We start from the raw sequence: 26,745 nt of genomic DNA, 5'->3' as shown, positions 1-26,745 counted from the left end.
TATGTTTTCGTGAATAGATGCTGTTTTAAGATGCCAGCATCTAGATGATACGATTTGATGAAGAGCTGCGCCAACGCAGCCAGCTACTTCCACGCCACAGGTTTGCCGCGTTACCCTTGCTCTGGGGATGGCGTGAATGGATGCTGGTGCCGCTTAACAGCAGGGCTCGTAAATCTAACAAAGGTACAATCGACGTCAGGGCGGCAGAAAAACGCCAGAAATATTTTTCAAAATGACGACGAAATCTAGGCGTTCAAACACACCCAATATACGCGTCAGAAACACAGCTTGAGCTTGAATATCAAGCCCATCTCTTTCAGGCACTGTTTGTCTGGATTGAAAACAATCGTTTTGTGTAAATAACATGGCCACGCATCAAAAAATTCGAGATATTTTTTTCCAGAAAGCACCGGAAAGATTAATTTTTATCAAGCGCAAATTTTACTGTCGACTGTCAAAATAGTTAGAAAGTATAGTAATATTAGCATACAATGATTTATGAAACTATTGCAATATTTAACGCATATTCATGTTTTATATAAATAATGCTAAGAATGTGAGAAATCCAGAAAATGAGTAAAACCTTTGCACAGGAGAAAAATCAGTCAGCTGCAAAACGGCTGAAGCCGTGTAATGAAGCTCACTAGTTTGCGAACTATACATATTGTTGCTTTCACTACCAAGCGCACAAACATCACTAATTACGAAATGAAGCTTGCTAAATTCGCCTGAAATGAATAACATGAAAACTAATGTCAGTGGCAATATTATACTGCATACTTCATAGTGAATGAACCGAACAGAGTGAGCAAAACAATTACGACTGCCTCTCTTGGCCTCAAAATTATCTGGAGCCATTCGCCACAGCTTCACTCACCTCCTGAGTAGCCTAATTCCACTTGGGCTCCATTCTTTTTGTGCGATTACGTTGTTTAAATATACTAAAGGTTGTGTAGTTTCATTTGATACAAACGCTCTATTGGTGGCAGAAATTTATTGCAGAGATATTGCAATGAATAACATGAAAACTAATGTCAGTGGCAATATTATACTGCATACTTCATAGTGAATGAACCGAACAGAGTGAGCAAAACAATTACGACTGCCTCTCTTGGCCTCAAAATTATCTGGAGCCATTCGCCACAGCTTCACTCACCTCCTGAGTAGCCTAATTCCACTTGGGCTCCATTCTTTTTGTGCGATTACGTTGTTTAAATATACTAAAGGTTGTGTAGTTTCATTTGATACAAACGCTCTATTGGTGGCAGAAATTTATTGCAGAGATTATTTTATTTAGTTTGAAATTGAAGTAAAGCGGAAATTAACTTCTATCGCTGTTTAGAAACGCCCTCAAGATGTGGATATAAACGCAGTGATTACATCTGCAGACCTCGCTTTACGAGGAAGGAGGTGTAATTTAACTGCCAACATTTTTTATCTTTTGTGCTTTACAGTGTTTTTAGAATTACACAAATCTAGGCTTCTTATAAGAAGCTAGGTTTTCGCGGTAAAGAATACAACCGTTTCTAGAAGTCCGGTCAGGGCAGACTAACTTATGCTTTATTTATGCTGAGCCTTATCAATAGCACCGTGACTTATGAACCTGCGTCAGGCATTCCCGCGGCTTGTTGGTAGGCTCCTCTGAAGTGAAATGCTTTTGTTGGGTCTTAAGCTATTTCATCTCGCAATCATGCCGTGAATTTCCCTAAGCCCTCCTAGTGCGTTTAAACAAAACTCGCAGTCAACATGGCTCTGGCTTGGTGCTTTGCATCCTGATCATTGTTTTGTTGTTGCTGTTCGAAAAAAGTGCTATTATTTGCTGCGCCCTTGGAGATGACTGTTAGGAATTGAGGGGAAGGAAAATTTGGGAAGGGAGGTGTCATGGTAGATGCTCGAACTGCACGCGGTAAGGTAGTCACGTTGTGGAGGAAGGGTGCTCACAGGGAGCACTGAAGCAATTCAAGGGTCCGTTATGGCATGGCCGTTGGAAGGGAAGAGGCACCTGTTCATATATATGACTGAATTGATTGCACGGTGAAAGTATTCTACACAAGCACTAAACAAGCAGTTGCAACGCTATGGATGGCGCTGCTCGGCGCGCAAGCACAGGCACACACAGCGGAGCTCTTATTGATGAGGCACTGGAATTCAAGAATGCCAGATCATTATGCAATGCGTTTACCTGAACATATGCCTACATGTCTACATCTCTGCATGTGGAACCTTAAAAAGCATCACTCTTGAGGATAATGAAATCGGATTGGCTGCCACAGCCACAACACAGGAGAAAGCGCTTTGTCATCCTAGAATTTTAGTAGATGTTCGCAGTCCCATATCGGGCATACAGTTAAGTCAACGGAAGTCCTACTCACAGAAAAGTGGAAATGTTAGAGCGAGATGAACATCAGTAGGTTCCTAAGAATGACCTTGATGCTTGGCGGTAGCTGTTTCAGTCTCCCTTACGTTTGTGTTTACTTTTACGTCTGAATTATTTTTAACTTTAACATATATCTGTTTATGCATATGTGTGAGTTATTTTCTTATATATTTACTAACGAACATTTGCGGTGTTTAAGGTCTGTCCTTGAACAATTAGTAAGTTTACGATTGTAAACATCTCTTGTAAACAAGGGTATTGTTTAAGAATACTGTCACGTCATATCGAAATGCAGTGCCAGCTAACCTACCATGTTATGTTGTAAGAGAGGGTTGTTCTCCATTTGTGCAGCTAATCCTAGGTTGCGGCAAATAAGGCTGAGTTTTGCGATGACTATCATAAGCAGTACGGAAAAAAGATGAGGTAATCAAAAGTTTCAGTACGAGCATAGAATCGTCTGTAGGGCATGGCATGTATTTAGAAAATTTAACATTCCACGAGTAGCTAATTCTATTAGAAGATGGAGAGAGCGTTCGTCTGTGAAAGTAGGAGCGAAGTGTCTGAAAGAGAGCCCTATTGCAATTTTTCTGTCGGGACAATAGCATATGACAGAACTGTTAACCTGGCGTTTAGGGCATTCGTCGCTAGTTAGACGTGTGATATATTGTCCGGTAAGATTCTAGTGCAGATTTAGCGAGTGCACTAGCCTCTTTGCTCCCAGGTATTTCCCGTGCGCTGGAAGCCAGTGGGAGGTAATCTAGATGTTCGCCCCACCTATGGGCATAAAAGATAGTTTCGATGATTAGCACACTTGGAAGAGCATGCCAATATCGTAGTAAGCTGATGAGAGCCACCTTGGAGTTTCATGCGACAAAAAGGAAGCTTTGTGGTCGGAGAAATAGACTGATATAAGTTCGACTTGGTACACCAATGCTTGATTCTCAAAGACGAGATCTATACAAGTGCCTCGCGAGGTTGTCACAGCCGTGGGACGCGTTACGAGCGAGAGGAACGGGATGTTCTCCCGCATAAGTGTGAAGAAATTCCTGTTTGTCTTTATGTCAAAATTAAAGTCCCCCACTACTAACATCGGTGTCGGCTCGGGCGGTGCACATATACAGATCCGCCGCCACCGATGGCTCTCTGATTGCCACCGCACAGGGGTTGCTTTGGAGCAGGAGCGAAGAAAGGAATTAAGTTCGAGCCGGCGCTTTGACAACCGGAGACTCGCAGGAAGCGGGGGGAGGGGGGCGGCGTGTACACCCAGCGGCAAACGATGGGGGCAGAAGCGCGCGCAGCAAGCGGACAACGCGATAAAGGAGGAGGGAAGAGATAGCAGCGACTGACTGATGCTGCTGACGCCGATAGTGAGTCAACCCCAGCTGCGGAGTTGGTTTCAGGGACAACGCCGCCGATGCCGACGCAAACAATATGATACCCTCGCTTCCGCAGCGCCAAGAACCAGGTCTAGCCGTGGGAAGGTGGTCACGTATTCGTCGACGTGCCGGGGCCTACGTGAAATAACCGGCGCGTCGGCAACTGAAGAGCACCCTATCCGCCACACAGGAACAGGCCCCCCCCCCCCTCCTCTTTCTGCATGGCGGCGACGGTGTTCTATGCAGTCACGTTATCTTGACTCTCTAGCGGCGTCAGCGGCATCCAGCGGTATCAGTCGGTCGCTGCTAGCGCTGGGGGGATGAAAGGGGGGCGGAGCTGGTTACGAGGCCGACGCCGACGCGAAACCCAGGAACGGACGCCAAAGAGCTGCGCTCTAAAATGGGACCTTGGGGATGGAGCAGTTCATGTAACAGAATGGTACGGCGGGCATGTTCAAAACAGGGACCTTGGAAATACGCTTATTCTACAACTTGTGGTTAGACGAATTGAGCGAATGTGTAAGGCGTAGTGGCCTGATCTGAGGGGAGATAATGGAGCTATCTCTAAAGATTGGTAATCTTGTGGTTCCTGTAAAAAAAATTGCCAACAATTACGTTACTCTTGATTGTGAGATTTGAACCAGCTCATCAGCTGTGTGAGCTTTTCTTTAGATTGAGGCGAAAAATTCCAGCAAGACATGTACAATAGAGGCTTTAAAAAAGTTAGCGCCATCTAGTGAAAGAGACAGAAACTGTGCGCGGCGGCCATGTTTTGTTCAGTCCGCCCGCGCCTCCTTACGAGTACGCTGTCAACATGCGCCTTCGATGAACCCGTGCTTGCACCGCACGGTGCATTGGAATGATCACAAGCGATTGTTTCATTTTTTAACATCACAGCAGTCGCTGCTAGTACCAAGCTTTATTCGGAATGATGCCAGCCTGTTGCTGCGTACTCTTCTGCAGCAAGCGCACCGTCGTAGATGCGCACGGAAACAAGGTATACGCGTGTATGCGACCGCTCGTTTGCAATTCTAATCGGCTTTATAAGTGTCACTTGCATCATGTAAAGCATTACTGCACGTCCCTCTGTCTGGGAGCTAGCTCACAGAACGTGCTATCACCTAAAACAGCAAGGTTGTTTTGCGTGCTATAGAACCTTGTTAACTTGAAGGATAAGCTTATGCTTCGATGCAGGACACGGGAGAAGGAGCAATGCATGCATACCGAACGCTCTAGTTCAAATACGTTCTTTGAAACGTTTTGTACGTAGGTTGTATTTACCATTGTGTATTTGATTTAAGACAAAGGTATGATTACCGAAAGAACTTTTCACAGTCGTACGAAATTGTAGTGCTAGTACGTTCGAAGTGCGTGTTTCACGCCGCAAAAGCGGCTGCCAAACCCATGGCGTCTAGTAATGCAGGAAAAGATGACATCCCTCTAGAGTGTTATAATATGCTCACGTCTAGCCCGTTTCGAAAGATGTTATCACGTAATAATGCATGCGAAACCCGGTCCGAGTCCAGAGCGCGCAGCTCAGGTTTTCATTCTGTGTCTTCATACCTGCCAGTGCGGCCGATAAAATAACGAAGTTTGCTTTTCACTTTTGTGCGTTTTATCGAGTCTCCCGATGGTTCGCTAATTGACAACCACCTGAAATTCAGTTGATTTTGTAAATATGCCGATTTCCTGTTTATTCCCTCTGTCAGATAGCAGGCATTTGAAGCGTTAACCTCATATGAAACTGCTGTCATGGGAAGCTTCGAGGAACTCGGAGGAAGAGAAACTCGGCTGAAACGAAAAGAAATTTGAAAAGTCAACTCACATTACTGCGAAGTGTCAGTGCTTGGTGCGACTGGCTGTGTTTTTAAAGTCAGTTTTTTATTATATAATACTGTTATAAAACATTAGGGGGACACCTAAGCTCCGCCGTTAAGGGTATGACGTAATAGCGTCTCTCTCTCTCTCTCTCACATACACACACGTTTTCTTTCTTCCCTTTTTGAATTTTTAGCTTTAATTTATTTTATATTTCGATTATTTGTTTATTTTATTAATTGTTTTATATTTTTATACACTAATACTCAGGGCCAGCAACAATCGCCTTTCCATTCTGAGCAATTTGACACCTTTGAACACATTCTTCAATTATTTCAATTAATCAGTTACACATTCTAAATTTTCTTCATTAGCATCACCAAGTACTGGTTTTTCCTTCTGAGCGTTTTGTCACCTTTAAACTCTCAATTTACAATTTTTTTCTTGATTTATTTCAACAATTTGTCAATTAATTACAAATACTTTATTATCTCATCATCGCCTAATGCACACCAATCAATCCTCACTCACTGAAAGTAGAAATTACCTTGACACATTTTTCTTCTTTTTTTTACGCAGCCCTCGATTAATACCGAGATCCGTGCCAATAACTGCGTCGACGGCATAGGCCGGAAAGTGCTAAGCGCCATTCCGACTTACGTCAAATTACGCCCGATTCTTTCATCTCAAAACAAATTGCATGGTAGCAGTGGGATGAGCGACGGTGATGCGCAAACCAAGCAAAGTCGCGATCGTCTCTCATAGTCGTTAAAGTAAATAGCAAAGGCACACAGACAAAAAAAAAAAATCTGCACAATACAAAACTCTTGATACGGATGACGCTACGCGTATCGACGAGGGGCCCATGCACGACTTGTCGAGCAGTTTGTAACCGCTACGCCTCGGCTGTCAAAATATGCTTCTTGGCTTCGCTAACAGACACCGCCAGGGACAGAAGAGAGGTCCAAGCACAGCACACTAGAATACAACATGAAAAGCGCGGACAGAACGGCGGGCGCTGACGGACGGACACGAAGCGAACCAAAGCGAACGGACGGAGCGAACAAAATATGGCTGCCAGCGCTAGTTCAGCGTGCCGTTCATTGTCGCCAGACTTACATTTGTAAACCCTCTATTACAAACAACTACTAGGCAGGCGGTTCGTAGTGGTGAACGGCGGCGGCTGCTATCGATTTCGGCTCGGATGGTGCACATATCGACATCCTCTGCCACCGATCCGGCGCCCTGATTGCCGCCACACAGGGGTGGCGTTGCAGGAGGAGCGAAAAGAGAAATTAGGTTATCTGGAGGCCGCGGGAGGCAGCGCGTGGTCCCATAAAAACGTTGCACAGCGAAGCGATAGCACAACATGACTGGTCACAATACTAACACGGGGCCCAGTTGGTTTGTCATAATGGGGATTTATGCGCTACTTGCTAGACAGGGGACAGGCGAAGGACCACACACGAGATGATATTGGTGATGATGAAATGCGGCTGATCTGCCGCAGTTCACTCTCTTCCGTTAAGACCGCAAACATGCACTAGGGGGGAGGCGTTTTGATAGCGGCGAGCAATCATTTATCATGCACTAATATAAACAATTCATCCGATCTCAAAATAATCTTGCTGATTTGCCGAGCAGCACCACACTCAGTGTTGCTGGGTGTCTGCTACAGACCACCGCACAAGTCACACAATTTTGGCCATCAGCTAAACTAACTAAGCAGTATCCCAATGCTCACATTAACCTTTTCGGGGATTTCAATTACCCGGCGATAAACTAGATGGAATAACCTGGCTAATTCTATAGATAACCGAGCTGACACTAAGGTCTTGATAGATATTTCTCCTAATTTTGATCTTAGCCAACTAGTATTAGAACCTACGCATGTAATAAATGAATCGGCAAACGTCCTAGATTTATTACTAACAAGTCATCGCGAAAGTTTTTCGCCCATTACTTACGGGCAATTAGTCACCATAAAGTAATCCGCACAGAATTTAATTTTATTCCGACTCCGCTCTACAATCCAGGAAAAACTATCCGTTTATATGATGAAGGAACTTGCAAAGTACTACGCAACGAGCTCAGCACCTATTTCCCATCTTATAAAGCAGCCTCTGATAGCCAATCTCTCCAGAAAAACTGTTCATTATTCCGACAAAAGCTTAACTTCTTCGCAGACAAATATATCCCGAAAACTACATTCCATGATAATCATAGCCAGCCGTGGTTGACAAAATACCTAAACAAAACTTGAGAACAAGAAGAAGCGCCTTTTCCAGGCAACTAGAAAGAATCCTAGTACTTGCGCACGGGATAAATATTATGCCACCGAAAACTCGTACATATCAGCAATCAAAAACGCTAATCGATCCTTCTGTCATGATGACTTGACCAAAATCCTAAAAGCTGCCCCAAAAAGGTTCTGTCAAAGCTTAAACCCAAATAACACGCGGTCAATACACTCAATAATGACCCAGGAGAACCATTTAGTGATACTGAATGTGCTAACATCTTTCCAACTGAATTTTCTTCTGTTTTCATCAGTGAGCCTGATTTGCCCTTACCCACTCTGCCTACTATCATTGCTCATATCATACCTATCACGAATATTTCTGTTAACAGAATACTGTGTGTAATAGATAAAATTAAACTTTCGTCATCAGCAGGCACTGGTGAAATAAACTCTACACTTTTAAAGAACGCCAAGCATGTTTCTGCTGAATGTTTATCACTACTGTTTGCTCAGTCTCTTTCCACAGGCACCATACCAGATGATTGGAGGAAGGGAAAGGTCGTTCCAGTATAGAAATCCGGTAACAAAGATTCACCATTACATTATCGTCCTATCTCTCTCACTAGTGTACAATGCAAAATCATGGAGCACATTATCTACTCTGAAATCATGCAGTTTCTGGATACTAACAATTTCCTTCACCCTGCGCAACATGGATTTCGTAAAACCTATTCCTGCATAACACAATTCGCAGTATTTATTCAGGACCTAGACGCAAACCTTGACCTGAACATTCAGACTGGCGCCATATAGATTTTGCTAAAGCATTCGATAAACTTTCCCATCGACGCTTACTGCTCAAAGTTTCACAATTTAATCTGCACCCTAACATCTTAAAATGGATCCAAAAATTCCTTGCGTATCTCTCCCAGACAGTTTCTATTAATAACCAGTCTTCTAATTCCATTCCCGTACCTTCAGACGTACCCCAGGGCTCTATCCTAGGTTCTCTCCTCTTGTTAATATATATAATTGACATACCAGAGCTCCTGTCATGTAATATCCGTCTATTTGCTGACGACTGCGTGATCTACCGCTCCATAAAAACATCTCTGCCCAAAATGCCCTTCAGGATGATCTTAACCGCGTTGAAAAATGGTGCGATGATTGGCTAATGACCCAAACAAATGCAAACTCATTTCGTTTCACCGTAAACATCAACCGTTTTCTTTCTCTTGCTAATACTTCAATAGACCTCATCCACTCATATAAATACCTGGGTATCATTTTAAGCCATGAGGTATCTTGGCGCGAACACGTTACTAACATACCTTCTTCTGCTAATAAAACTCTCGGATTTCTCATGCACCATTTACGTCATGTATCTACAGATGTAAGATTACTCGCCTACAACACACTGGTCAGACCTAAACTTGAATACGCATCCCCTATTTGGAGCCCCCATCAAAGATATCTCATCAATGCACTTGAAGCCATCCAAAATCGCGCAGCCCGTTTCATTCACTCCCAGTACTCATACGAAGTCAGTGTATCATCCTTGAAAGCTCAGCCTAATTTACGAAGTATTTCTTGCCGTCGCCGCACCTCCACACTATCTCTTTTCCACAAATTCTATTACAACTCACTACGCCAAGAACCGTACATCTGCGTACCTTCGCCACGCATATCTCATCGCACCGGCCACACACTTCAAATATCTCGCCCACGTGCCTCTTCCTTTATTCCACGAGCCGCGTCAGACTGGAACGACCCACTCCGTCGCTGACATCATCCTTCAACGCCAACATTGAAATCATGTGAAAATCTGCGAAAAGTGTAACATTCGATGTTTATCTACCCCACCCCTTATGTAATAGGGCCTTTTAGGGTAAACAATTAGGTTAAATAAGCGCAAAGTTACAACTGTTTATTCCTATAGACAAAACACGTACATTAGCATTCTTGTCAAATCGCAAATCCAGCACCATTCATGCGCATGATCACGCATGTTATCACGTCGCCCTCAACTCCGCATCTGCACACCTATCTAAAATGGCGAGAGTTGGGCCTGCTTCGTTATTCACAGTGATTTCACCGCGCTAACACATGAATAAATTTTTCCTTCATGTGCTAGCGCGGTGAAATCACTATCATATCTCCTCCATTGTGGGAGCCACAGATCATGTACTGACAAATGTATATTTTTATGTGGACTCAATTAAAAAGGCTTCGACAATTTCCTTTCACTTCTTTTTTTTTTTTTTTTGCTTGCGTACAGTTTTGTCCTGTGAAATAATAGTTTGCAGCCTGCTTTGCGCCGCCAACAATGCTGCACAAGATTTCCCGGTTGGCTGATTTTTCCGCAGTCGTTATGATGCTCCAGGTGCCTCTTGTTAACACATTTCTTCGTTTGTCCTATGTACTGTTTTTTGCACGAAATTGGGATCGTATAAATGACTTCTATTTGACAAGGTGTGAACCTTCCTGATCAGCAATTTCACCTTCCTTCCTCTTGCTACGTTTGTCGTGCTCGCTTACTGCATTAAAGAGGCTTATAAACGTTTTTGGTATTCTAAACGTTACCTTCACATTATGTTTGTTTGCCACCTTCTTTAATCCATGCGACACTTTACGGATATACTGAATTACAACACAGCGTTCTCTGCTGCCCTCTTCCCTATGCATCGCTCTTTTCCTTGTCACGGGTTTTAGCAGTTTTTCTACTACAGATGCAATCACACTGTCTGGAAAACCACTGACTTTCATACGGGTTATTTGCATGCCGATGCTCTCTGTCATCATGCCATCGCAGGAGGAGGAGGAGGAAGAACATTTATTTCCGCCGAATATGGTGCAGCAGCCACCTACAGGTCCACAAGCAGGCGTACGGGGAGGCAGTCTGTCGCACTGCGGCCAGAGGACACCCGGCCTCGTCTAGGAGAAGAGGTCTTAAGCCTCGGCCGCCAGGCGGACGGCGAATCGCTGCGTTTTTTCGTCGGAGCTTCTTAGCGTGGTCTCCCATTCATCGCTAGTTTTAATCGCGTTGCGCCCTGGGGCACGAACGCATCTCCATATTATATGATCTAATGTTGCCACATGGCCGCAAAATTTACAAATTTCGGTTTCTGCACCGTCCCTCTTCCGCCCTCTGGCACCTGTTCAACTCCTCCACAGGGGCGAAAAGAAATTTCGAGCTTGGAGTCTTCTCCAGTCGTACGATTCCTTCTTACTCAGGGATCTAACCGGTGGCGGATATATATTTCGGTTTCTCTCTATTCCTATGGCGATCCCAGTGTCTAATAGGGCGACCGAGGTTACGTCGCCTTCTTTCCCGATCGCTGCATCGGTGTAGGCGACCGATCCCGGCGGGAGTTCGTCTAGTTTATTAGCGAGGTGCTTAGCTCTGCTTTTCCTCCTCCCCTCGTCGTGTACGGGGTGCGTGTTCTTCGGTATGGGCGAGACGTATAGATGCTTTCTGATTTCTCGATCTTTGCTTTCTCTGACACTTTCGCCTTCCCCGGGCGCTAGTAGGTTTACCCAGTCCAGGATTTGCCTACCCGCCGCCGTTCCCGCGAGTCGCTCTCTCTGGGACAGCCTGACCGCCGCAGCCAGCGCTTTCCACTTATTATGCAACCCCATTTTCTCTAGAATGTCGTTAGAAGTAGTTATGGGGAGTCCTAGAGCGCACTTCGTGCATCTCTTAATTATGGTGCTTAATTTGTGTTCTTCGATCTTGTTGATATTTAGGAATGGAGTCGCGTAGCACATTCTGCTCGTGACAAAAGCTTGTACGAGTCTGAGTCTACTAGCCTCCGTGAGACCACTCCTTCTGTTGGACGTCTTCTTAAATACTCTGACTACGAGCTCCGCCTGATCTTTTAATTTCTTAATCAGGCTTTTGTTACTACCCCTGCGGTTGATAATCATACCTAATATTATAATTTCATTTACTTTCGGGACTTCGTTTCCGTTGACTTTAATTTTGATATCTGGAGTTATCTTCCCACTACTGCTAGTCACTACCAGGAGCTCCGATTTTTCTGCGAACAGCATAGACCTACGTCCTCTGCGTTATTGATGATTATATCGGCTGCCTCTTGGAGCCTGGATGTAATGTACGAGTCGTTCCCTTCGCACATCCAGAGGGTCACATCGTCCGCGTAGATGCTTATTTTTAAGTCATGGAGATGGCCAAGCTTACTGGGGAGCTTCCTCATTACGATGTTAAAAAGGAAAGGTGAGAGCATAGCCCCCTGCGGAGTGCCTCTGTTACCCAGCGGGAACTCCTCCGAACATAAGCCCTGAAAGCTGATGATCGCCTTCCTGTCTCGCAGGAATGATCTAATGTAGTTGTAGGCTCTTTCGCCTACTCTAAGCTCAGCGAGCCCGTCGAGAATGGCGCCGTGGCTGACGTTGTCAAAAGCTTTTTTAAGGTCTAAGCCTAGAATAGCTTTCGTATTTTTTTTCCTGAAGTCTCTGACAACATCGTTATGTTGTCGGAGCATGGTATCTTGCGTACAAAGGCCGGGCCTGAATCCGACCAATTCAGCCGGCCACACATCATTCTCTTCGGTGTATTTGGTTAGCCTCCTCTGAATAACTTTCTCAAGTAGTTTGCCTACGCAGGATGTTAGTGATATTGGGCGGAGATTCTCCAAGCCCGGTGGTTTTCCCTGCTTGTGGATTAGGGTGACCTTAGCCCTCTTCCACTCTTGGGGTACTTGACCACTCTCCCACACCTGATTTAAATATTTGGTTAGGGCATTGATCGATTCGTCGTCCAGATTTGCGAGCATCTTGTTATTAACGAGGTCCGGCCCGGGGGCTGAGCGTCTTTTTAGGCCGTGCAGCTCCGCTCTGACCTCTGCCACTGTTATGGACGCGTCAAGCTCGCTGTTCGCCGGTCCGTTGTAATCTCTGTAATGCGCTGTGGCGGGGGGAGCTACGTACGTGGACTTCAGCTTGTCAATAAGCTGTTTGTCCGTACCCTTAAAGTTATACCTCGCCTTGACCTGTTCTATGTTGGCGGCCGTTTTGGACTTACTGGGTTCTATCAGGAACCTGAGCAGTTGCAAGGTCTTGGCCCCATTCATGGTGCCCTCCATCTCGTCGCATTTGTTATCCCAACGTTGCGACTCGAGTTTCCGGGCGTATTTTTCTATTTTGACGTTGTGTCTGGCTATCTCTCTCCTGAGATTGCGGTTCCACTTTTGCTTTTTGAGCTTCTTCGTTAGCTCTTCTTCTTAAAGTTGTTCTGCAACATCCACGAGTGGGCAACGCTCCTTTTAACAAGCTTGGACTGGCTGGAATCGAATCTCATGAGTTTTTTTTTTCGTTTTTGACATGATACCACATGTGTGCATGGGGGTCTCCTGTATGTGTTGGCGGTGCGAAACAGGCTGCAAACCATTATTTCACAGGACTGAAATTGTAGGCAAGCAAAAAGAATGAATTGCAAGTGAAATCGTAAAAGCCGTTTTAATTTAGTCAACAGAAAAAGATACATGTGTTAGTGCATCATGTGTGGCTCTCACAAAGGAGGAGTGAAATATGATACGGTCCATCTAAAACAACGCACGTAAAAACACAAAGAGCAGGACGGACAAGAGCGCTGCAGCGGTGCAGATGCGGAGTTGGTGTGGACGTGATGTGATCACGCGCATGAATGATGCTGGATTTGTGATTTGACAAGAATGCTGTATGTATATAAGTACGTGTTTTGTCTATAGGAATAAAAAGTTGTAAGTTTGGGCTTGGGTCGTGTGTGATCCTTCACCTGTCACCTGTCTAGCAAGTAGCGCAGCATTCCCCATTATAGCTGACTGATGCCGCTGATTTAAGTGAACGTGGATCTGTGTTTCGGCTTGGGATGCACGCACCATGATCTGCTGATGCCGAGCCGGCGTTTGGGCGGGCAACCGGAGTACACCGTTGCAAACACGCTGTGCACAGAGGGGTGAGCTGTAGTGGCAGGAGCACGCGCAGCAATGGGAGAACAAGCGCGTTTGCCGCCACAGAGAAAGAGGGACGAGGTGGGGAAGAGTGTACAACCAGCGGCGAATAGGGGCGGCAGACGCGCGCGCAACAACCGGAGAACACCAGGGAAGGGGGGGGGGGGGGGATACATGCAGCGGCAAGACGATGGTCAATGTCGACGACGACGCGAAACGAAGGAACGGGCGCCTAAATAAAGGCCCCGCAAGGAGTAACTCGTTTCTCATAGTGCTTCCACGTAGTCTTATTGCACAGCTTGCTAAACGGATTGTTATAAAAGATCTAGGATTTTTTATATTTCTGGGCACTTTAACAACAAGGGAGAAACAAATATAGATGTTATCGAAAAAACTCAATCCTAATATATTAGCCTACCAGCCCTTTTTAGAATATAGTGTAGCGGGACGAAATATATTTAGAAAATCGATTTATGCGCCTTTCGTAGGCATGCAATAGAAGATGAGTTTGGGGCTCGAATTCGGTCAGCGCACGGTGACATCTAAACTGCGATGCTGCGGCTCTTCGGTTTTTCAAAGGGGCGGCATTCATGGACGATCTCATTCAATTATTACACAGTTCCATTAAATGAGAAGACCGAATGTGTTTTCCACGGTGCCTTATACAACGTGGCCTCATATGTCATTCTGCTATCGTGCCGCCGACTTTCAGGCATAAAACTAATACGTCCAGAAGGGGCGAAAAGTATGCCTCCGTGAACGCTTGCGCGGAACGCGAGTCCTTCCTGGGGGCGAGCTTTTGGCATATCGACTTTCGGAACAAGTCCCGGAGCATCTGCATGTAGGTATCCCAAATGATGAGCTCGCCCTCATTGGTCTCGATCCTCATCCCTGCCATACCCTTCAGGTAAATCGCACAGACCACCTTAAGGACAGTGTCCCCCCTGTTGTGTGTGCTAAAGATCTCGTATTCATTACGAGCCGTTCGTTCACGTCGACACCATCCGTTGTCCACAACGTCTCCAGGTCGTGTGTAGCGCGGTGATCGGTGATAACCACGGAGGCGTCAGGTGTCTGGGCAGGAACCCCTCCGAGAGGCATGGTGGAACGACTTGGCAGACGTGGGTCCGCCCCCGAAATCCGTCTTAGGTTTTTAAATAACCATGCACCTCCAGGGTAATGCAACGAGAAGTAATATATATATATAAGCAGATCAATCAAGGGGAAATGAGGGTGCTCGTTATATATATATATGTATGTGCGTGAAGGAAAGAAGCCAACAGTCGGCGAGGCCAAGGAAGCATTGGGGATTGCACTTTTTTTTTTTTACTTCTGTAATCACATAAATTAGTAATGTAATCTGTTTAGGGGAAACATAATTAAACACAAAGTAGAAAAAAAAATAACGTGCCGATGGTAGGAACCGAACCCACGACCTCTGAATATCGCGTCCGGTGCTCTTCCAACTCAGCTACATCGGCCGCACATCCCCCCTGCTACTTTCTTGGGTATTAATGTTAATTGTATACGAACCTTGAGCACCGGACGCGATATTCGGAGGTCGTGGGTTCGGTTCCCCCCATCGGCACGTTGTGTTTCCTTCTACTTGGGGTTTATTTATCTTTCCCCTAAACAGATTACATTACTAATTTATGTGATCACCGAAGTCAAAATTAAAAAAAGAAAAAGACAAAGTACAATACCAAATGCTTTCCTTGGCCTATATATATATATATATATACCCTTATTACCCTTATTATATATATATAATACCCTATACCCTTATTACCCTTACCCTTATTATATATATATATATATATATATATATATATATATATATATATATATATATATATATATATATATATATATATATATACATATATATAATAAGGGTACCAAAGGTATTTATACAGGCAGAGACGGCCAATGAGCATTGAAATAATAGCTTAGTGTTCCAACACATGTCGTATCCGTTCAGGAGTGCGTGTTGTCGGGCTAATTGCTTCTGTAGATTTAAGAAGAAATTAGTGCTAATACTTGTACGGGGATATAAGAAAAAACACACGACGATTGACAAGCGCTGGTACCAACTGTTCATTGGAGTGTGAACACTAGAAATATAAAGAAAGCAATGATCGTGGACAGACAGTACAGGCTCACGCGTCACGCAAGTGCAATCAATTATGGGAAAAAAGAATTAGGAAAGGCACATTCCGCGTCATAAATATGCAAAGACGCGTCACTCGCACAGCAATCAGATAATGTTTTACCATGGAAGGCCTCTAGCACAAGCCGAGCTTTTTCATTGGCGCTCCTGCCTAACGGTTGGTAGTAGCGGTAAAATAACCGGCTGCACCGTTGAGCCCCTTTAAGCAACAGCTTATAAAGCTCGTTGGGTCTGAAAGCCATCGGCGTCGTAGTAGTAGTAATAATAGTGGTTGTAGTATTATTAGTGGTAGTAGTAGGCAACGCGAGTCGGAAAAAATCGGGGTCTGCGTAAAAAAATTGCATCGTGGTAATTTGTGGTTTTAATGATGCATGATTCAATAGTGTGTAATAGGCAATGATGTGTAAATGGAATAAAAAAAATGTAAAACGAGAGGTTCTAAGTTTCCAAAATGCTCAGAATGAAACACCACTGGTTGATTATGCTAATTAAGAAAATATAGAGTGCGTAATTGATCAATTAATAAATAACTGAAAAATAACAAATGCTTTTAAAGGATGTCAAGCTGCTCAGAAAGGAAAGCGAGTGCTAAATGTCGGTGTATAAAAAAAGAAGCGGAACAGCATCATCCGTGAGGGTGAAACGGTTTCGCTTCATACCCATCATTGCTTTACCGGCAGAACTTAACTGTCCCTATTTTTTTTCTTTTTTTTTTGGAGGGGGGGAGGAGGATGGGGGAGGTGTATGATGCATTGGCTGATGAATTTCTCCAACAACATATTCACTGTTTCCGTTTTAATTTACCCTGCCCTTGATTTGCAAGCTCATTTCATACGCGCGCGTATCGTAATTCCTCTCGGTCCAATTTTAGACATTCTGCGCAACCCGCCGTTGCATCTTGCCATAACCGCTCTCTCATAGGCATATCGGTTTCACAGGGATTTAATGCAATGTCGCTTAGCAGCTCCGTGCGGCAGGAATTCCGGCGTCGTCTTCGTTGTTGGCCGTGAGCGAAAAATCCTGATTGAACAATAAAGTTCAGGATGGTTGAATTGTTCAAATCGGAGTTCAATTTTTTGACGAAGCTCCTCGAACCAAAGCAATGCAATTGATGCGGAAAAGAAAACAGTGTCACGTTTGAGCTGTGGTGGGAGCAGTATCTAGGACTTTCGGGCAGCGAGGCAGACACGCTGCACACAGTTCACGAAGGCTTATTGGTTTGAGCTGAATAAAGAAGACCTACTGAATGCGCGATGCGAACGGTGCTCGGCAGTCGAGTTCTGCTCTTTCGAAGCTTAATTAAGCGGCCTAATATAACACCCCTCCCCCCCTCCCCTCCTCTACGAAAACTTGTGAAGATGGATTGGATCGCGGCGATGACACATCTCGTAGCGTGTACAATGGTAAATGGGTGAAACGCGATAAATCGAGCACTTACAACTTGAGATGAATTTTACACTTCATAAAACATGCGCTTCTGTAAATGGTCAAATATTAATGTATGCGGCCTTGAAAAATACTGCTATTAAATATATATACTATGCGCTTGAAGTACCACCTTTTGTTCAATAAATCACGTACATGACGGTAATAGTATCAAATACTTTCCACTCGTGATATATAAAATAACATTAAAAATTACGCGCCACAAAAATATGCAGCCATGCACAAAATAAGCCAACTATGACGTACTTGTGCAGTAACCAACATATTTTGTTTCCTGTATCTAAACGCTCGTGGTAACGATTGTGAGAAAATTCATCATGATCCACCGAAATAGTTTCCAGTGCATGCAAATATAAGAAAAGAATAACAAGCAGCTTGTTAATCCGAAATGAACACGAACAATACGCCATCAGTTGTAGTGATTTTTATGCTGGGCGACTACATACTATATTCACTGCGTTTTTTACAGCTTTCAAACATGTGCCCAAGTAAAAGCTTGCCGGAGCTGTCTCGTCATGTGTGTCATAGTGGATTTGTATTGGTTGCTGTTTATGCGACTATGCAAACGCCGTGGGAAGACGATTCATGACACGATGACGGCATAACAACACACGGCCAGCAGACGACGCTATCGTCTCCCCTCACGGATGTTTATGAATTTCGCCGGCGGCGCTCAGGCGAGCGAGTTGTCGAAATTCCTTCTCTCTGGACTGTCGGAAACCGGTCTCGCTACAGCTTCCACAGTGCCGCCCTCCCCCCACCCCCCTCCAAACAAAAAAAAGCAATAAAAAGAAAGCTTTTTTTTTCTTAAAATATTGGAAAAATTTTCAATATATGAAAAATCTACATTATTTAAGATGTACGGTCGAAAAAAACAGTCCTTTCTTCCTAGCTGTTTGCTGCTCGTGCTTATGCTGCGCCACTTTTACCTGGCAACAAAATGACATAAACGACAGTTTTCATGGTTCTAGGAGTTTGCTGCCACATGTGTTGCAAACTATTTTGCCGCATGAGGGAGGGACTGGTCAAAGTCCGTCTGTGTACACCAGGAATAGACTCATGGGACATGCATGGAGGCTGGTGTTCATTTATTCTTTCTGCTTAAGGTCTCTAGTTTGCTGAGAAGCGCTGGAAATGACGGCATATGCGAGTGAACAAAGTTCTGGTCTTGTTTCCGTCATTGTTTTCACCAGCGCGTCTTCCTTTGGCTCATACATTTTTCAGTTGTAATTTTCTTTTGTCACCGTCATTTCTAGGTTGTGTATCGCCCGCGGGCACAAATTCTGGATAAAAATAAGTTATCTTTTTGTTTTTGCTTAGATAGTCCACACCCACTGTAGAGCCCGCAGGGACGAATTTAGATTGGAAACATATTTTGGAGATTGTGAACAAGCAGTGAACAAGCATTTTTTAGTGAAGAACTTAAACCGTACGTTTTGTTACCCGCTTTTGCTCTCTGTCCTGGAACCCGTCAAAATCACTTTGCCAGGGACCTGAACGCTTCCGAGTAGGCGCCTCGTCTTTTCAGAGCCTGGCGACCATTTTTGACTGTGGCATCAGCCCTGGCGTTACATCTACGTTTATGCGCCCCCTTAATTTTAACTGATTTTTAACCATTAGGTTGTGTGCGTATGCCCAGAAATATAAACACTGATAAGCAGCCATTCTGCGCTATCGTAGCAATATTCGCTTGCATATGATTACGGATCAGAGCTTATTTCGCTATGGTATATAGCACGGTAACATGTTGTAGGCGCCAGCTCAGGGCATGTCCTCTCCACTCCCCTCCGCTTGTTTTTTCCTGTTTGGTCCCAGCCGGCATTTGCAAACGATCTGACAAAATCATACACTGTTCGCACACGTAAATATTCCACGCACATGTATAATCGACACACGTAAACTTTCAGCTTATAAATATGTATAATTCGAGGACAACATAGTTCCCAGATTACGGCATTGCTTTCTATTCTTTGAGTAATACTCTTGTTTGAGCGAGTTGGTTCATCTTTGAATGGTTACGTATACTTGCGCGAAGAAAACGGGACACAAAAAAGGCACATATACGACATGTACGGAGTGCAACTTCCAACTGGTTTTAATTTTGAAAAGGCCGATACATTTATACCGGCACTGTTCAAACACAAGGAAGATAAACGTACTGCCCACGTAGCGTCCCGCCGCCAAATGTTCCGCCAGATAGCAAACGTGTAAAACTGATATCCTTCAATATACAGGAATCGAATACAAGAACAGGCTACGACACAGATAAAAGGGAAGATGAAGCATGAAGTGAACGATGAACATATAATATTTCTTAGCAAAAGCAGTGTCAAGGAAATAAAAAAACAAAAAAAAAGAAAAATCGGACAATGTAAAATTTGCTCATCGTAGCAAAAGCAGTGTTAAAAAGTAAGAAATAACTAGATGCCGAAAGGCCAGAACAAGGCAAACACGCTGGAAAAGGCTTATCTAACTAAACAGCAAACGAAGGCTAGGTCAACAACCAACCAAATCTAAGGTGAGGCAAACAAGAAAAGAATTCACACGTGTCCATCTAAGAATGTTACCTATCTCTTTGTCTAGCAGTACGGCAGAAGCAGTGCTAATGCATTTGTCACCAGAGTTAGTAATATAAAAGGCCTCTATTATTTCTCTACTAAGTTTAGTTTGAGCATGTGCAAGGATCGAGGTACTGCTGAACGAAGGCTTGCATATATGAGTCGCGACATGCTCTGGCAGGCAGCGTCTTTCACTGTTTTGCACTGTCCTTTCATGTTCCCGCAGTCTGTCGTTGACACATTTTCCCGTTTGTTCAATGCATACACAACCACAAGTTAGAGGAATGCTGTACACTACGTTGGTGGCGCAACTGACATATCTTTTTTCATGCTTTTTCTCACATGACTCCCGCTTCCTGGACAGGCCAGTGCGAATACTAGATAGACGACTGGGAGCTGAGAAAAGAACCTTTACATCATGTCTCTGGCCTATCTTCTTTAAGTTGTGTGAAATTTTGTGGAGATACGGAATAACCTTCATGCGTTGTCTGGCAACGTGCGTCTCGAAGGCTTCTTGTCTCCTGCTTTTACCTTCTGTAGAAGACTCACAGTGCCACTCGTGATGACATCGTAGGGGTAGCCTGCTTTCTCGAGACGGGCGACCTGATTTCCGAAGCTGTTTTTCATGAGGTGCGGACCACTTTTGAAGAGCGCTGCTCGAAGAAGAGCTGTAACTATGCCACGTTTTATCAATTTAGAATGGGCACTCTCATACGGAAGGAGACTTTTCTTTGTGCGTTGGTTGTATTTGTAGCACAAAAGGCATTTGGAATCACCAAATATGATCTGTATGTCGAAGAGCTGGATGCAGACGTCTTGAGGGAGTTCCTAGGTAAACTTCAGGCCTTTGGATTCAATAGTAAAAAAATTGACGATCTCAGACACCAAATCATCAAGATTGCATCCTGACAGAGCATCTAGCATAACTAGGTAGTCATCAACGTACCTCAGGATTTTGAGTACTACCGTACCTGTCAGGTTTTTCTTGATCCGGTTGTCCATGGAAGACAGGTATATGTGACATAGTACCTGTGCAACTGCAGATCCAATGCAAATTCGATCTTTCTGCACATAAGATATGCCATCGAAGGAAATCACAGTCGACTGCAGGCAGAATTCCAGGAGAGTGATGAAGTTGTCCGTGCTGATTCCGGAGGAGTTTTGAAAGCTTATATAATCCAATTATCCAATTTTAAAGCTTAATCAATCTTTTCTACCTTGCTAGTTTTTCCTGTGATATATTTCTATGAATGGGGTGTGCATGTCCCCACGCGTTTCAGCACGTTTCATTCCCTGTGTTTGTCCGGCAGCACAGAAATAATTTTCCAGAAACTCACCTCCCGCAAACTTTTGTCCCTGACGGTACTTGCAGGCAGGGCGCATTTCTGGGTGATAATCTCTTGTTTTTATCCGTGCTCTCTCTACAATTGTTGTGACTTCAAATTGCACAAATTCGTATCTAAAGCAAGCAAGCAGAAATAAGTATTCGTCTTAATTAAGCATTTTTAAGGCATATGCTAATCTTTTGTTGTCAACGGATATTTCTTACTTTGTGAAACCTCGATGTTGAAATAAAGTTCGTCCCTTTTTCACTTAAGTTTGTGTAAAGAAAAAGCTAGCCTTTTTTCCGTGTCTCCTCCTTCTCAGTTTGGAGCGAACTGAGGGCAACACGCGCAAAAAGGCCACTTTTTCAATTAAGTGAACTCTCAGTTCTGTTCAATTTGCTTTAATGTTTCTTTGCCAGCTTAAAGCTCATTGTAGTTTTCAATTAATAATTTACGTGGCAAGAAGCACTCGCGGTATTTTGCACTTGCTTCTTGCTAAATTGTTCTTATTTATGATGAGTTAAAAATCTTTTTCTTTGCAGTTCATTATATACATTCAAATTTCTTACATTTTTTCTTAGAGGTTTCAGACACTAAATTTTAAATCTATCAAAAGCATGTTATGAATTTTCTCTGGAAGTAAAGTGCACCTACAGCCAAGTACTGGACGCAACAAACCTTCGATGTATCTTTAATCTCCGCTTCAATGAGTCGTTAAATGCTCTGTCCCCAATTAATCAGGCATTGAGCTGGGAACGATAGTATTCAATACTGACAACTCACAACACAGCAGCGTGACTTAATATTGACGGCTCAACGATCGACGACATCGGCCAGCCGCTGCATCGGCTTGCGGTGAGTTGGTCGGGAGGCGCCGCCGCTGATGCCACTTCTCGCCCACGAGACTACGACCTGACTACTTTCCCATTTAATTTATTAGAAATGAAAATAAGCGAGACAAGACGACATTTCATACGCTTCCACTTTGACAAGATGTGAGAAAATGCTCAGCGAAAGAAGGAAAAACAGAAATGTAGAATGTTGACACAGAAATATTTCAGTAGGCTGAGCATTTATCATAGTTATTTATCTAAGGCTAAATTGTGCAGCCAAAACAAAATAACACACAAATTATGTTGTGCTGATACGTTCTAAGTGTTATTTCCTATTTGGAAGCAGTCACCTATCAATTTTAGAAGCACAGTTTTTTTTTTTAAATTTATTTAAAGGCACCAAACTCCATGGCTTTTTTTTTTATTGTTGCCTGTTTTCCAAGCCTTGAGAAAAATGATAAAGAAGAGTTCCAAAATTTTCTGTTTTTGCTTTTCTGGTCCTCTCTCCTCTACCGGTGGCATGGCCTTCACTTTGCGCGCCGCCTGTAGTTACCTCTGAACATCAACACCGTGAATAGAGATGAGAGCTTTAACTTTATATTGTGGGCATCTCGGTAGAGAAGGTTTTAACGACAGAGAATTTTATTATTCCTTTTACTCTTCTTTTTCTCTTTCTTTGTTCAAACCTAATCAGCCTGATGATGTAATTTCAAATTTTTGGGGTCAGCTAATCTAGTCTTGCGCTTTGTTATCACATTTGCCCTTGGCGCCGTAAACATCCGTCATCATTATTACCGGTCGTCAATAGGACATGCCTTGAAATTACGACGCACTGCTGTGCGGCTGTGCTCCCCATTCGCTGCAGTGCGCCTTGAGCTGATTTGCAGTGGAGCGGCTAGCTTCTCTCTCTCTCTCCATGCTGACAAGTGCAGCGTCCATTGCGGTACAACGCAGACCTGACACCGGCTGTGATCGTGGGCTGCGTGGTGCTGCTGCCAGTGTGGGTGGCCCTGGCCAGCCGCAACAGCGTGTCCAGGGAGGTGCTGCGTGTCGGCTGGCTGCCCATTATCATCGCTCTCACGGTCTCCAGGTATGCCTGAAATAACCAAGGAAACGAAAAGAAGCAGCTGCTGACGATATGCCTAATCCAGCTGGCTGTGCTAGCATGTGCGCAGGGCTAGGAGCCCACCGGTGCGCGCATTATGTCGAAGCTTGGGTGGAAAAGATTCCATCCCGGTCTGTTCAAATTCTTTTGTCTCAATTTAGTAAAGACGAGATATTCTGCATACGAATAAAATCTGTCGCAGGCTTTTCTTGTCATCATGCATGCGAAACGAAAACACAAATGCTCACCCTTCAGAGTCTGGTCAAGGTTCCTATTATACGTGCAGGTGTACATTCAGGATAATCGTAATTCTGCGTGCGTTTCGGAGGTCTATACGTAGGCCGTTTAACCGGCTGGCTTGGAGATTAGAATCATTTTTAAGCAAAGTCGACGCAAAAGAAGTGACATCCGCATATGAAGAATGCTACCGAAGGGGCTGTTGTTAAACGCATTGGACACCGTTAAATCCGCGGCAATAATGCTAGTGATGCTTCGATTCAATGTGACGGCGTGGTGAAAACCACCTGATTAGTGAACGGCAAGCTTTAGAAGTCTGATTTGTGTGCTGGACATGTTAGACGTATCCTGTTGCTCTATGTTCAGACTATATACATACTCTATGTACTCTCATCTATTTGCTCCCTCGCAAGGCGTTTAAGAAGTTCTAGTAAATATGACGCAGTTGTGACCGAGTATCATTGTTCTTTATATTCCGCCAAACAAAACTGTTTACCTTTCTTACCCACTTGTGATTTTTATCTTAAGGAAATTAAGGGCTGACTCTTATCTTCTTTAAGCATGTAAACAACGCATACGTACTTTTGACCTGCCCATCTCCACTAGCCATTGTAACCTTTGGAACCTTTTCAGAGGGATTAGGTTCTTATCAACGTTCCTATTGGTTCTTACTTCATTAGGCTATTGTTGCAGAAGCGTAGAGCAATAATGAAACGAATTTTTACGATGAAAAGCATCGGCCTCTTTAATGGTGTGATGGGCTAGGGGGTTTGTGGATAACTTGGCACAAACCTTCTCTACATTCCCGATGTAGATAAGCCTTGCAGTTCCAATCAATTGTACGAGCCAAAAGTGAAGGGTGGTAAGGCGGCCGGTTGCGTTGGAATTATACTGGCAGAAGCCAAATGTGCCGCATTCTTTTGTGCTCAGCCGCGCTCACTGCCGGTCCCTGCGATACCACGTGACATCAAGCGCACCAAAGTTTCTACAGCGGAAGCAATAACGGTAGAGTTACGGCTCACGTTGGTGCGCGGCCAACTTAACGCTTGCAAGAAAGAGACTGCCCTACATCGATAGTTGGCAAGAGGGACATCATATCGGTCTTGTTTTGCGACGTTTGCACGTGTTGAAATGATAAAGACCATCACCCTGACATAGTGTGCGCGGGCCTTTCTCTTTTCAGCTTCGGAGGATACATCTTGGACTTCGCAGTGGAGAAATTTCCGCCAATCGCTTTGCACATGTCTTCCGTCAACGGTGAGAACAGCCAAAAGCAATGAGACGCCGTTCGTGGACTCATATGTGATGCTTTTTCCGTCGAAAAACACAATTCGCGTTTGACCGGCAGTTATGTTTTCCCAGCCGTTGACTGCTCTTCACGCTCGCTAAACATACGATTTCGACTTCAAAGTAGTCATTACTTGTACCGAGAAAGAGCAGCGAGAATGGGGGACTTGGCAAAAAAGGTTTCGTACTTTGCAGCGCTGCTCCTGGTCATCGTAGTAGAATATTACCTCTGATACCGAGCTACATTTTCTAAGGCGCCATACGGCCACCGTCTTAACAAGTTAAAGGCGCACCTTCCACAATCGAGACTGAAGGGAACCTACTCGTACGCTCTCAAAGGCGTCGTCGTCTGTAAATGCACATAGCGCTAGATTCCAGCGCTCCTCTCCTGCTTCTCTCCCTCTCAGCGGCGCCATTTATAATACTTGAACTTTACTAATAGCCCTCATGGATTTCGGCAGAGTGGCCCTGAACACCAGTTCGAGCAACCGCGCGCAAAAAGAAGGCCTCCTTTAGCCTAATACAAACCAAAGAACAACGTAAATAATAATGTAAACATGGCAAGACAAGGCAAAACAAAGCGTTTTGGCACAATAGACAGGTCCCACCTACTGGTCTGCCTATGCGCCGGTTTTCAGCAAGTTGCGCCGCCGCCATGTTAGTTGCAGTCGGCTGGTCAGAGCGCGCACATACAATTGTACTGCAATCTCGCAATGTCCGCTCAATACGAACGCATCACTTATTTTTCATACTTATCGACGAGAAAAATTCGTCATTTCATTATTTTAAAAAATTACATTGGTTGTTACATGCAAGGCAAACGTTCTAAAGGCCTTCTGTTCTTTTAAGAAATGGCTTGTACCGCTCGTTCAGTCCGTCGGTGTAGTCGGCACCACGTGTCAGAAATCGCGGGCTAAGTAGAAAGGTTACATCAGGGTAATTGCGTGGTCCAAGTGATTGATGGTTGTTTGCAGTGCAATAGTCAATGACTTATGAGTGAAAAAAAATCATTGCAATGACCTGGTTAATTGATGAAATGAAAACAAAAAATGAAAATGATCAGAAAAAGGGGCTTCAAGGGTATCAAAATGCTCAGAATAAAGAGCCAATGCCCGTAGATGGCAATTAAGAAAGGTTATGGTCTGTAATCGATTGAATAGTTAAATGAAATATTTGAAATACAAAATTTGAAAAGATGATGCAAAGGTGTCGAAATGCCCAAAATGAAAGGACAATGCTTTATGATGCAATTAAAATTTAAAAAGTGTAATTGTTCAATTATCTTATTGAAATACTTAAAGCAAATATATAAAAAAGGGAGTGAAAGGTCTGAGAATGCTCAGGATTAAATTTCAACGCTTCGTGACTCCAATAAAGATAATGATTAATGTGTAATTATTCATTCATTATTTGATATAATTGAAGAAAATGAAAAATGCGTTCGAAGGTTTCAAACTGCTCTCAATGAAAAGCCAATGTTGGCCGATGCCAGAGTAATGGTGGATAAGAATAAATATCGAAAAACATAAGAATAAAAGTAAAGAGAAAAAGAAAATAAACACCGAATTAAAAGTAAAAACTTTTTTATTGCACTTGAAACACCAGCCTTAACGGTATTAGTCCTCTAATTTTTACTTCCGCAGTTAACAACTGATACGCGGTGGGTATCGTTTCATATGAGCGACGTATGAATAGATTTATACGCACAATTATATTTTTGGGTTGCTGCTTTAGTCCGCGTGCTTTGCGATGGATGTAACGTTATGTAAGCTTAGTGATTGACATTAGCGATACACTTAATGTTGGCAACAGATTTTTATCGCGGTGCCGAGTCGTTCGTGTCCTAATAGTATTTACCTGGATTACGAACGTAACTAATATTTTATAACTGATCTTGGCCGCTAGATATCTACTGATTCTTAATTCGTACAGTAGGTGAGGCCTTTTAATTGCATTCAGAGGACATCGCAAAGAGAGAGGTTTCAGAGATAGCGAAACCTCGAGGATGATTAGTTAATAC

At 43.8% G+C, this 26,745-nt stretch overlaps 1 protein-coding gene across 1 annotated transcript in view; it reads left to right on the top strand.

Moving 5' to 3' along the window:
• LOC146209879 (solute carrier family 41 member 3-like) overlaps positions 1 to 26,745 on the top strand; it is a 173,079-nt gene that overhangs the window by 77,503 nt on the left and 68,831 nt on the right. Inside the window, exons 6-7 of the mRNA XM_084581421.1 lie at positions 23,051 to 23,186; positions 24,622 to 24,695. Coding sequence (XP_084437547.1) covers positions 23,051 to 23,186; positions 24,622 to 24,695 — 210 coding nt within the window. The remainder of the gene's footprint in view (positions 1 to 23,050; positions 23,187 to 24,621; positions 24,696 to 26,745) is intronic.

Source organism: Amblyomma maculatum, chromosome 1, assembly GCF_055883805.1.
Source record: "Amblyomma maculatum isolate TAMU_Amacu chromosome 1, ASM5588380v1, whole genome shotgun sequence".
Classification (NCBI taxonomy): Eukaryota; Metazoa; Arthropoda; class Arachnida; order Ixodida; family Ixodidae; genus Amblyomma; species Amblyomma maculatum.
This window is presented reverse-complemented; position numbering and strand designations above follow the sequence as displayed.